General features: G+C 34.6%; 1 protein-coding gene across 1 annotated transcript in view; it reads left to right on the top strand.

The window, feature by feature from the left end:
• The window catches only part of LOC150106113 (uncharacterized), a 190,203-nt gene that overhangs the window by 100,524 nt on the left and 76,531 nt on the right, over positions 1-13,148 (top strand). Inside the window, exons 4-5 of the mRNA XM_090394632.1 lie at positions 6,099-6,271; positions 11,702-11,800. Of these exons, the coding sequence (XP_090250758.1) occupies positions 6,099-6,271; positions 11,702-11,800 (272 nt within the window). The remainder of the gene's footprint in view (positions 1-6,098; positions 6,272-11,701; positions 11,801-13,148) is intronic.

Raw genomic sequence — 13,148 nt, 5'->3', positions numbered from 1 at the left:
TGGTGGGGTGAGGCTGCCACTGGGTAGAGCCAACAGTGGGAAGTTCTTCTCAGTGATGGGGTGAGCCTGTCACTGAGTGAAACAACGCTGAGTTGGACGGTCTTTCGGTCACTATGGAGTGGACTAGGGATCGTCCTAATTTTTAGAGAGGTCTTTACTTAAATACACCTCAATAAAGGTCGAAACCGGTCTGGGTAGTGGCCCCTTGCCTTTAATATAAAACATCATACATCTCCTCCAGGAGATGTGGTTTGCATTATGGGTAAATATTAAGATTAGTGATCAGAGCGTATTCTACTTTTACCATGAGTTATCTTGGTCTTGCACTACTTGCAGGATCAGCTAGACTTGCATTACTTGACTTATTTGTCTGTTTGCTTACTTGGGAAATGGAGTAAAACCAGGTTTAAAATAGCTTGGTATCTTTAACATATATATATATATATATATATATATATATATATATATATATATATATATATATATATATATATACAGTATATGTGGCGATCAGCTTTTACTCAGTTGTTATACATTTGAAAAAAATAGATTTAATGACTCCAAGACCGAGATAACATATAAAGATTTTAATGATAAATACTACTAGTTTCGGCATATAGCAGCCTTCTTCAGGTATTTATAAAGGAAAGGAATACTAATAAACATTGAATTATTTAAACAAACTGGAAATTACAGGTACAAATTGCCTCACATAATCGATACATAAAAACGTTGTATTTTTCAAGTTGTTCCAACTGACGTGCCATTGTTTGTTGCAATTGTGCGTGCAAGTTCACGTGAACGCCAATATTGAATAACTGCAGCATGGCTATCTGGGATGTTATAACTTAAATTATTATTTAAGTGGACCGGGTTCAGTAGGATTTCCCTTGATTCTACGATTTTCCTTTCAAGGCCATAGTTTTTGATTTTTCTGTTGATAATATCATACCATAATCTTTAGTTATCTCATTTAGATCTAAAGTAGCTTTCTGTAAGTTATCTTCAGAGTTTGAAAAAAGAACATGACTGGATAACGCAGTTATATTGAACAACGCATAGAAGAGCATAAGAGAGACATCTCATACAAAAGATCTCATGCAACTGCGTTATCCAGTCATGTTCTTTTTTAAATTATTTTAAAAATAGCCATATTATTTTAAAAATAATAAGATTCTTTCTTTGATCCTTGTTCCTGCGTATTTATATGGTTCTGAACCTAGCTTATCTTCTCGAGGTGATTTTCTGTTTCTTGTTTATTTCAGACTGATTTCTAATTCTTCTTTATTTATTTCCTTTTCATTTTCGTTAATTGTTTGCCAGTTATCTTTTTCAAAATTATTTGTCTGTCCACAATTCTGTGTAGTAATTTAGAAATTCTCCTAATTTTAATTCGGTGTTTTTAACCCATAGGAGGAATAGGGTATACTGAAGGGGGAAAGTGTAGATTATAGAAGAATTATAGTAAAGTTTATAGAGAGGGCATAATTGTAAGGCGATAAATGAAAAGACCCCATGGCTCTCGATAACTCTAATAGCATAAGTGTCAGAAAATAAGAAGAGTTGGCTGATAAGGCCTTATAAGAAATATTAAATTAAGTGGATCTTCCTCAAAGTAGAAGAAGAAGAGGATAGATCCAGGTAGGGGAACATGGGAGTGCCACTTCCCTTTCAATCAAGATGATTGCCCCTTATTTGTGAGATTGCCTCTAAATTGAGAGATGCATTTGAGATACTAGATATAAATAAATGATGTGGGTCGGATAACATACAAGGAATTATTAATATTGTTATTATTATTTCGTGACACCTCCAAAGAGTCTGAAGACTTATGATCAAGCAGCTTTCTCCAATATCCCGAGATTGACTACTTCACCTATACAACAATAGCCTAAAACAACGGGAGGATCCGAACGACTGGAAAACTGCAACAATCATACCAGTTTTAAAGCCTAACAAACCACAAGAACGACCAGGAAGTTACCGACCAATCGATCAATTCGCCAGGCGAATTGATGAAAAAAATGCTCCAAAGTTTGAATTACTATCTAAACAAAAATAGTACACTACAACATTTTCAAGCTGCCTTAAGAATAAATCACTCAACAACTGGTCAACTTTTCTGCTTATCCCAGTCAATTCAAGATAACTTCCAGATAAAACCTACCAATTCTATACTGACTTTCTAAGAAATAGAACAATTCGAGTTAGAATAAATAATTCGTTTTCCAAGAAAGTAAAAATAAAACAGGGATTCCATCAATGCAGCATTTTTAGTCCACTCATTTCTTCGCCATCTACTTAAACGACTTAAACAAAAATATAAATAAAGAAACAAGTATTGCTATGTTTGTTCAGAAATTGAACTTATTCTTAGCAAATCATGACTTAGAATCAGCAGAAAGTCACTTAAACCAAACCATTGAAAGTTTACCTATATGCTGTCGAAACCAAAAATATCAAAACTAACGTTAATAATTCACAAATATGTGTATTTTCCATTAATAATCAAAGTGGTGACCAAAGATTAAGCTAAACAATCAATTAATTACATTTAATGAAAACCAGAAATACCTTGGAGTTATTATGGACCCATCACTAAGCTTCAATAAACATATCAACACTATTGTAGTAGGAGCAGAACGAAGACTAAATATCATGAAAAGTATCTCAAGTGGGGAGCTGAAGTTAAACCCTTAAGTCACAAATAACTCTCTTATCGGACCCAAAATGCTTCACTTCTCTGATTGCAAACATCACAAATCAGTTTAAACGAGCTTGTAAAAATTAAGAAAAATGCAGCTAAAATCGTATGTGGACTAAGAAATACAACTCTTGGAAAAATAGCAGAATTCGAATCCAAACATGTTCCTTTGAAATTAGGTAGCAAGAAAATCTTACTAAATTTGTAGAAAGAAAAGCCAACCTTGCACATCTTAGAACAAGTGAACTTTTTAAAAAGAGGCAACCAACAAACAGAATAATGAAAAAATCGACAACGCATTAAATCATGGGGAAAAAATCCTTTGGATTGTCTGAATAAAATACTACCCAACGACTCAGCATTCCTCGAAATCAAGACAAGAGAAATATAGTTATTAATTTTGTAATAGGGAAAGACGACAAAAAATCTAGAAAACCTTAAAATCTTGAGATCATTAGCTGTTTCAAAATAATGAAATACGGACCTGACTCAATAAAGGTCTACACAGATGGCTCCAAAAATCCAAATGGCAATTCTGGGCGTGGATGTACCCATCTATGGCTCTCAAAATATAGAACTCAAAACAACCAACAGTATAGGATGCAACTCATGCAGGGCAGAATTAATAGTTATTAACACTTCGCTGCACCATTTAGGTAAACAAAACCCCCAAACAGTTAATATTTTTCACAGATTCCTTACCAGGCCCTTCAAGCAATTGAGAACTGCTACACTAGCCACAAAGAGATACTTAGAGACAGAAAAAACATAAACAAACTACAGAAGTATTCCGAAATAATATTTCGATCGATTCCATCCCATGCTGGATTAAAGGGAAATGAAACTGCAGATGAAGTAGTAAAAATGACTGCGAAATCAAGTGATACCACAGATTTTGATATTTTTAAAATTACTCAAAAGAAAACGAAGAAAGAATAATTCTCCAGGACATGGCTCACCACTGCTATTAATCAGAAAAACCATGAGATGATATTTTGTTCCTCTAGATTTTTTTTAAAATTGCCCTTTTGTGCCGTTGGATAAAGTTAGTTAGTTGATAGTAAGTTAGTTAAAGTAACTGTGTGTGTGTGGGGGGGGGGTGTGTAATTTGCTCTGATTGCTGAGTATAGCACAAGTGTGGTTTGCAGGCATATTACATGGCGATAGTTATTCGGATCTGAACTTTTATCGTTATCCTTTATTATTATTATTATTATTATTATTTAAAAAATGTTTATGTATTATTTATTATTATTAACTTAATTTATTTATTATCATTTATAATTATTGTAACCATAAAGAGCGTTGAGAAATTGGATTGATCAAAGATATACCTGATATCGTAAAGGAATATTTAATCTCATATCATTTGTAGCAGCTTAGAAGTTGAAATTAATATCAGTATTTAAATTAATATTCATATCAATACTGAAACCTGTTTTATGACGCAATGAAAACGAATTTAAATGCCAAGAGGCTGCCAATCAACTTCATTTCTTCTATCGCAGAACAAATACATTTTTCTTTCTCCCTTTCTATTTCTATTTTACCCTGCATTCCTTTATTTAGTGGGATTATTTGTCGTCTGTTGTAAACAGTTCAGTTCATCATAATTCTTATAATAATAATAATGTGAGCGTTTTGTTATTTCGGTTACATTATTATTATTATTATTATTATTATTATTATTATTATTATTATTATTATTATTATTTGTGATACCTCAAAGGAGTCCGAAGATTCATCGCGGGAGGACACCTACAACTGTCTCAACTACTACACCGAACCTCTACTACGAATCATCTCCATCAACGCCATGTACCGCACACCTCCACCACTACCACAACTAGTATTTTTTGTCTGTAAATTGCGTGTGTTTTGAAGGGCCGATTTGTCTGTATGATTTGTATATTTGTCGAATTTCGGTTACATATAATGGATAAATAGGAGAAGCATCTCGTGTTATCCATAAATGTGCTTTTCAAGTCTGTAATGAGAGGAGCGTTTGTTTCCTCTTCTTTCTTACTTTCGACTTTCTTTTCGACTAATGATGAGGTATATATACGGGTATTACCTGATAGAAGGTAAAACTGTTATTTCGCTAGCGGAATCTGGGATATTCATCCTGCTTATGGTATCTTCTTGGCGTAATCAAAACGGGGGTGGCAGAAATCCGGATTTAATTCCCATCTAAAACCAAGAGAAACTTTTGATTTCTTAAGTAAAGGCGAGCTAGAGGATTTCCTAAACAGATGGCAGGTTTTTTTCTGCCAGAAATAAGAAATATTATCCTGAAATAATACACGCAATTATCAGATGTAATACATTGTCATCACAGCCTTACTTGCTTCGGACTGTAGAAGCTGAGCGGCTCAGTAAACATCGACGATGTCTCGTGATTCGCGATGAAACGTGAACATTGAATATAACAAAATTTTAACTTACGGCTGGTTACCCTTCATGGAGAAAGCCGGAATTGCTTACTCAAAATGCAAATACGCCAAAACCGGACAGTTCACCCAGAAAAGCGTACACAGTTCACAAACTCTCTTTTAATTGCCTTCATTCTTTCAGCCATAATTGCAAAAAGCAACAGCTACGCTTGACCGGAGTTACGACCAATATCAACAGCCTCTGCGTAACATAAGAGAAGGGGAATTATACATTCGCTTTACTAGGGTAATTAAACAAACTCATGGGAATGGTGAATTCGCATGTTTACAGTGCCACTTGTTGTTTTGAAATAGTGAAAATCGTCAGCATTATGAAGCCCGTTAATTACGACTGTAAACTGTGTGGGATTTTCTGGCTGATTAAAATGTTTTTGGGTTATGATCTCAGTAGGCATGTGGGTATTGACGATATCGTTTATTTTGAAAGAGCTAAGGTTGAACCCGCTGTAGGAAACCTTTTCTGGAAAAGTTTTTTCTCATGTTAAGCAGAGTTTGTCGGTCTCATAATTTGTAGGCTGGTTTTCCGACTGTAAACTCTTGTTTTTCACCCTTAGAAACAAGTCAACTGACCTCAATAACTCGCAATTAACAGATATAATACATTGGAATCATAGTCTTGCTTACGTTAACAGAAATTCCAAGCAATCATGACCACAGCATGGTATGAGCGATGAAAAACGTGAGGTTTCAGAAGGAAAGAATCTGTCATCCCCCCGCCTTAGCCTGTTTAACTTAGCTTCTTTTGAAACTATGCTAGTAATCGGCACAGTGCTACAGTCGAAAGACGTGGTAATCAAATCATGTACAGTAGTATATGAAGTTGTTTTTATTCAGTAAATATCAATGCGCGTTGAAATTTATTTTCTAATGATTGTAATTTGCCATATCTGGAAGATGCTCTTCACTGCAAGCAACAATAATTTGTCATTTCATTTTTTTAGGGAAAAATAACTTCATCTATCTGTATGCAAAGATTCACTCAGAAGAATATGAATTTCGGAATCCGAGGCGGGGTGTTTATGTTGATGTTCACTCGTCATATTCGAAAGTTAATGAATTTGAAAGCATGCATTTCCTAGAGGTCGGAAACAGGTACAAGATTGATATTACAGCTGTGAGTTTAGTTAATTCTCAAAAGAGTTCATTATTATTATTATTATTATTATTATTATTATTATTATTATTATTATTATTATTATTATTATTAAGCGGTCGCAAGCACGCTATTTCGATGCTCGCATATTTTAAGTTGCAAAGTAGATATTTTCTTCTGAATTAAAATTTAAAGTACATCAGTGAATTCCGTTCCTCACGACGAACATATTGATGTAAAAAACGTAAGTATCTGTTAAGTAATAAGTAAAATATAAGTATTCAAAGTTCGAAGTATACGCTGGTCAACTACGCGAGGAGAGAACAAAGGAAGTCGCCATATTAGAAATTACAGCAAGATCGTCAAACAAGAAATATGAATTGCTACAAATGCCAAGAAGACTTAACGGGGGAAGAAAACCACATCATATGTAGGAACTGCCAGAGAAACATGCATTTTCTCTGTTCAGGATTGTCTGAGTCTACTTGGCAGCGAAAATCAAACAAGAATCGTGACGAGTGGAAGTGTCCCCATTGCAGAGACAACAAAAGAATGTCGCCTTCGACCGCAGGCGGAAAACAGCACAACCGCAGGCAGTAAACAGCTCTCAACAAGAGAGGGAATTAAAAACAAAGAAAACAACAACGGAAACCCAGGTGAGCCATCTTTAAATGCATTACTTGAAAATAGATTACAAAACCTAAAAGACTGTTTAATCGATTTTGTTGGAGAACTATTTCAAAAACATACCGCACAAATTACAGAAAAATTCAACTAATATGAGGAATTTATTAAATTTAATAATAACTCGGTAGAAGGTGTATTACAGACCGTAAGAGAAATTAATAACTGCGTTAAAGAGCTAACGCAAAGACAGCATAATTTAATTAAAGAGACAACGGAACTACGGCAAGAACTAAACTCTTTAAAGCAACAGTGCGAACTCTCAAACCAACAGCAGCACAAAAATGATCTCCTCATAACTGGTCTCCCAGAAATAGCTACGGAACATCTAAGAGACACCGTAATACAACTAAGCCAAAAAATTGGCTCTCCCATTGAATCAAGAGACATCCAGACAGTGTATCGGTTACCACAAAAAAGGAAAAGAGAAAATAATACCCGTCCTTCTCCCGTCGTAGTGCGACTCACCAACAGCCCAACAATATACTTGTCCGAATACCTAACGCCATATTACCAGAAAATATTCTACCAAGCAAAGAAGGTAAAAACAGAAAACAATTACCAGTTTATATGGATAAGAGACAGCAAAATATTCCTAAGAAAGACACAAGACTCAAAACCAATCGAAATAAAATCCGAAGACGACCTCAACAGGTTGCCACATTGAAAGGAATATGGACAACTCGTAAAGAAGGGACAGCACACCAACCAACATGAATGCAGACCATCAAGCAGACGTATCACCCCGGAACATGATAACTGCCACATTCTGAAATCAATAACAGAATGGAAACAACTGACAATCCCCAAAAAAGGACTATCTATTCTCCACATCAACATCAGAAGCATTGAAAAAATACTGGCTGACCTTGCAAGCTTATCTGAAGGAAGATATAGACGAACTAGACATTTTAATACTGACTGAAGTATCCACGACAAACGAAGAGGCATCCACCTACCAAATGCCACACTTCCAAGAACACAAACACTGCAGACAAACAAAACGAGGCGGTGGTATAATAATATTTACCAAACATAAACTAGAAGTAACAGAAACAAACTATAAATTAGAATACGCAGAAAACATATGCATCGAAATTAAAAACACCAAACAAGAAAACTCCCTGATATTAAACGCAATATACAGACCACCCAACTTAAGCACCACAAAATTCCTGGAATTAAACAAATGGCTTTCAGCCACGGAAGTAGGCACCTCAGAATACTTGATGATAATAGGAGACATTAATATAAACATTAGGAACATAAATAACAACACAGAACAATACCTAGACCTATTATCGGCATATAACATAACCCCATCCATACAGTCGTATACACGAGAAGAGATAGTCGGAAACACAACAACCTCATCCTGCATCGATCATATAAATATAATGGCCCCCTCCAAACAGCCACACAGCAGCCATCATAACACGCAAACTGGCAGACCATTATTTCACAGCATTACAGTTATACACTGAACCAGAACCCATAAAAATCTCTGAGACTACAAAACAGTATTATAGCATTCTAAACAAAACAATAGTAAACGATGAAATCAGAAAAACAGACTGGATGCAGATAGCATCTTTAGACTGCTGAAGCTATATATAATAATCTTAAACTTGCATTTTACAAAATATATAACAAAGCATTAACAAAAATTAAAATACTTCCCCAAACGAAACAAAATCCATAGATAACAGACAACATACTAACAGACATACAAAAAAAGATGCCCCATGGAAACAACTTAAGAAGTTGCCGAACAACATCGCTTTAAAAGCTGAATACAAAAGAAAACGGAATCTCCTGACAACACAGATTAGAACGGCAAAAAGAAACTATTACAGCAACAAATTAACAACAGCTCAGAATAACATAAAGGAAACCTGGAACCCGATTAATGAAATGCTGGACAATATACACAGAACCACTGCCTCAGAAACAATAAAACACAGCTTTGCCTGCGACCCCAAATCCCTCAAACAATTGGCAAACAAATTTAATCAGTACTTCGTGAACTCTGTCCAAAAGCTACAAGAAACAACCTTTCCTCACACAAACGAACATTCTCCACTAGGTCCACGAGCAACCCAGTCGTTGTGGTTCCCCACAGTAACAAAAGAAGAACTATCACTGGCAATTCAACAAATTAACCCTAACAAAGGACCGGGGATAGACGGAATCAGACCAAAAGACATCAAGAAACACTCAACCAACCTACTTCCAGTTATTCAAAAACCGTTAAATAAAATCTTCGAAACGGGACACATACCTGAAACACTGAAGACTGCATTAATCACACCCATACACAAACAGGGAAAAAGAAACATTATAAGTAATTACAGACCCATCGCCACGTTGTCTGTAATCAACCAAATCATGGAGCGCATCGTGCATCACAAACTCTCCACATACGTTGAAAAATTTCAAATCATACCCAAAACACAATATGGCTTTCAAAAAAATAAAGGAACGGCAACACTTCTGGAAGATTTCACAGATCTAATAAATGCTGCATTGGATATAAACAGAATAACATTAGTGGTATTCATTGACCTAACAAAAGCATTTGACACACTAACACACAAAACCTTGTTAACGAAACTAACCCATATCGGAATTGGAGGTCGTCTACTCCAGTGTTTTAAAGCATACATGAAAAACAGAAAGCACACCACACGTATAGGATCAGCATACAGCAAAGGGGTACATGTAACCTGTGGAGTACCGCAAGGAGCTGTCCTATCTCCCATTCTATTTAACATATACACACACGACATAAGCCAACTCCCCCTAAAAGTAAAATATTCCAGTACGCAGACGACACGGCCATAGTATCCATTCACAACAATGTAAATATCGTTTACACAAATATGCAACACGACATCAATCAAATCACTAACTGGTTAACCGAAAACGGCATATATATAAACCCAGGGAAAACAAAGCTAATGGTATTCAAAAACCCCCAAACCCTGCCCATAGAAACTAAATATCTCACTATCCAACATTCATCCTCCTATACACAAAGCGTAGAACCTAAAATCACACAGGTGAAACAAACACGCTATCTCGGACTTCACTTCGATGCTGATCAAAGTTGGAATAGCCATACAAACTACCTACATACCAAGCTTAGGATAATAGCAAGCAAACTATACAGATTAAAAGACATTGCCCCAAACCACATAAAAATACTAATCTATAAAGCATTATGTGAAAACATCTTAAGATACGCAATCACATCATACGCATTCTGCGCAGACTACAGACTTAACAGGTTACAATGGTTGCAAGATAAAATGGTAAAACTGATATTCTGGGAACAACCCACTCTTATGCAGGAAGCACGGACAAAACACAAAATATTTAAGGTGAAACACTTATGCCACTACACAGTCATGTTAAAACATTACTATAGCCCAACATATAGAGTAACCAGAACAACATATCAAATAACAAGACCACAGTCAACAAACTACATAGCATATAAGTACAACATTCTTCACTACGGCAAAGCCACCCGAAACTTCTACGTACCTGACATGATAAACAAACTGCCGTTCGACAACAGAAACCTAGGAACATACAGAGAGCTGAAACAGGCGCTGTTTAAATATTATAGCGAGAATGAAAATTAGAGCAATTCCTGTTTCTCTCCCCCCCCCCCCACACGCACGCACACACACACACACACAAAAACCTATGACAAACCCCCTCTCAAAAACCATCACTACAAGAACACAAAGAAACAAACACACCATGTCTAAATCCAACCCTATTTGCAAAAAAAAAAAAAAAGTTAAACTGAAATAGCAATTGAAATCTTCCAAGCACGTACCAACAAACAGTAAAAAGCAATACCTGGCTTGTGACCAGAATAGGAACATAACCATGAAACTACCACCATCTATCATCTATTATCTTCCTCAGATAAGCTCTGCTAAGCTTCGAGGAAGAAAATTATTAACTTGCAAGTATCTGTTAATGACAATTGTAACATGTTATAAATATTATATATATATAATTATTACAGCATCTATGTGTGCAATTTATCTGAGACATAAAAAAAAATAATAAATAAATAAATAAATAAATAAATTATTATTGTTATTATTATTATGTGTATTCTATATTCAAAAATTCTGTATAATCTTTATTGTAAATAAGTCACTCAATATGTTAAATATATATATATATATATATATATATATATTATTGCAAATTACAAAAAAAAGCGATAATATCATTAATATAACATTACTATTTAACATGAAAAAAATAAAAATAATGCAATAAATTATTCTTATTATTAAAAAATTATGTAAATAATTAGTTACATTGTATGTTTATGAGAATTAGGAATATAATATTTTAACTGCATATGTGTAAATACTGTTGTATAATCACACTTTCTCAAACTTAAAAAGTAAGTAAATTACAACATGTAATATAATATAACTTGTGTAACTCTGAACTATATAATTGTAAATTATTACTGTGATTTGTTATCATCATTATCAATGAAATCTCATTATTATGTAGCACTTAGTGCTGAACCTTGTAAAATAATATACTGAATGTTACTCAAGATGATAATTGTATATATGTAAATATTTGAGAGATCAATAAAAAAATAAAATAAAATCATTATTATTATTATTATTATTATTATTATTATTATTATTACAGTTCGATAAAAATACAATAATTGAACAACAGGATCGCATAGATTTCATACATTTTTCCTTTTTACAGATTAAGAAGACTTTTCTTCCTTCTCCATATGAAACAAACTGCACGGACTACTTTTCCCTGAGGAACTTGAACAAAGGCACCGGACCACTGACATACGAGGTAAATTCTTAGCATCTTTGAGAAACAACAGAAATTATAAATATATTTTAATTGCATGCGTTTGTTTCTTCGAAAAAACTGAAATCATTAAGAAAAATTATATACTGGCCATATTACCTTTGTGGCAAAGAAACTTGAATTAAAGCGCCTTCTTCTTTGATATACGGGTGGCAGCATTTTCTAGCGAAAACTACATTTTTTTATTCCGCTGAAAAGGACCGAAATTAATTATCTGATTTTAAGTCAGAAATAAATTTGAAGAAACGCGCTTAGTCTTCCCCAGACATAAGTCACTTGTACCAGACTGAAAGATGATAATTATAAAAAATCAATCTCCATCCGCTTCTTTTCCCCCGTATCGAATCCGAATTTTCGGCACATAAGAAATAGATGATCCCTAGATTAGTTCTAACACCAGAAATCGCAATATTCGCTACAAAGCAAAGTATTGTTGCAAGTCAACACTACTGTTTTTCACAACAATCGTTTGCATTGAACAGGCTGTAGAGGATACTACAAGAGCATTAATAATTACGACCGAATCATTACTTCCTGTATATTAGCAATTATCCTAAATTAATAAAGTTGTATCATATTTTGTTCTTCCAGGTCACTTCTAATTGCATCCATCCATCCACCTGGGTCTCAGTTTCTTCAGGGTATTTTTCTGGCGTCTTCTATTGCTAGTCATTTCCTCTCCCGTGGTTCAACGAGCTTACTTTTTTTGAAGCAGGTCTTTCCGCACATTCCTAATTGATAATGAGGCCAACTGTTTCTCAATATCTTCGACTTTATTATGATCCTGTGATTCTGCAATTGCTACCATCTGTTCACTAATTTTTCTCGGAATTCTCATATCTCTTACATGTAGCATTTAACTGAATATTTGATTTCTTAAACAAAGCCCATATCCATAGAAGTTGTTAAGTAAACAAAAAGTTTAGTTTTGTATAATTTCTATCTTTAGTACCGTCAATCGATTTACTTAAATAATACCGTCAAACCATTGAATGCAGGAAGAGGGCGCAGAGGAAACTCCACTATGCTGTTTCTGCTCCTGGCCCATGATTAAATGTAATTAATCACTTAATTATATAATTATTGTTAAAATGTGCTCATGTGAAACGTCTTGGTAGTCTAAGAAAATAGACGTATTTATCATCGAAATCGATCGAGTGGTTCCTGAAGAGCAAATGTTTCAAAATTCCTATCCGTGTTGGTCAAGCTGCACCAGAAGAACGAAGGCCGTAGTCACCGACGTCATTTAATATTTAAATCGCACATGCTGCGCCCACCGCCTACTTCACCTAAATGCTGCGTGTCCGCCATAAACTATAAAAACTGCAAA

The sequence above is a fragment of the Typopeltis vanoorti genome, chromosome 6, assembly GCF_054136105.1.
Source record: "Typopeltis vanoorti isolate ZY-2024b chromosome 6, IOZ_Tvanoo_1.0, whole genome shotgun sequence".
NCBI lineage: Eukaryota > Metazoa > Arthropoda > Arachnida > Uropygi > Thelyphonidae > Typopeltis > Typopeltis vanoorti.
The sequence above is the reverse complement of the archived record's forward strand: the minus strand, read 5'-3'. Positions and strand labels throughout refer to the sequence as shown.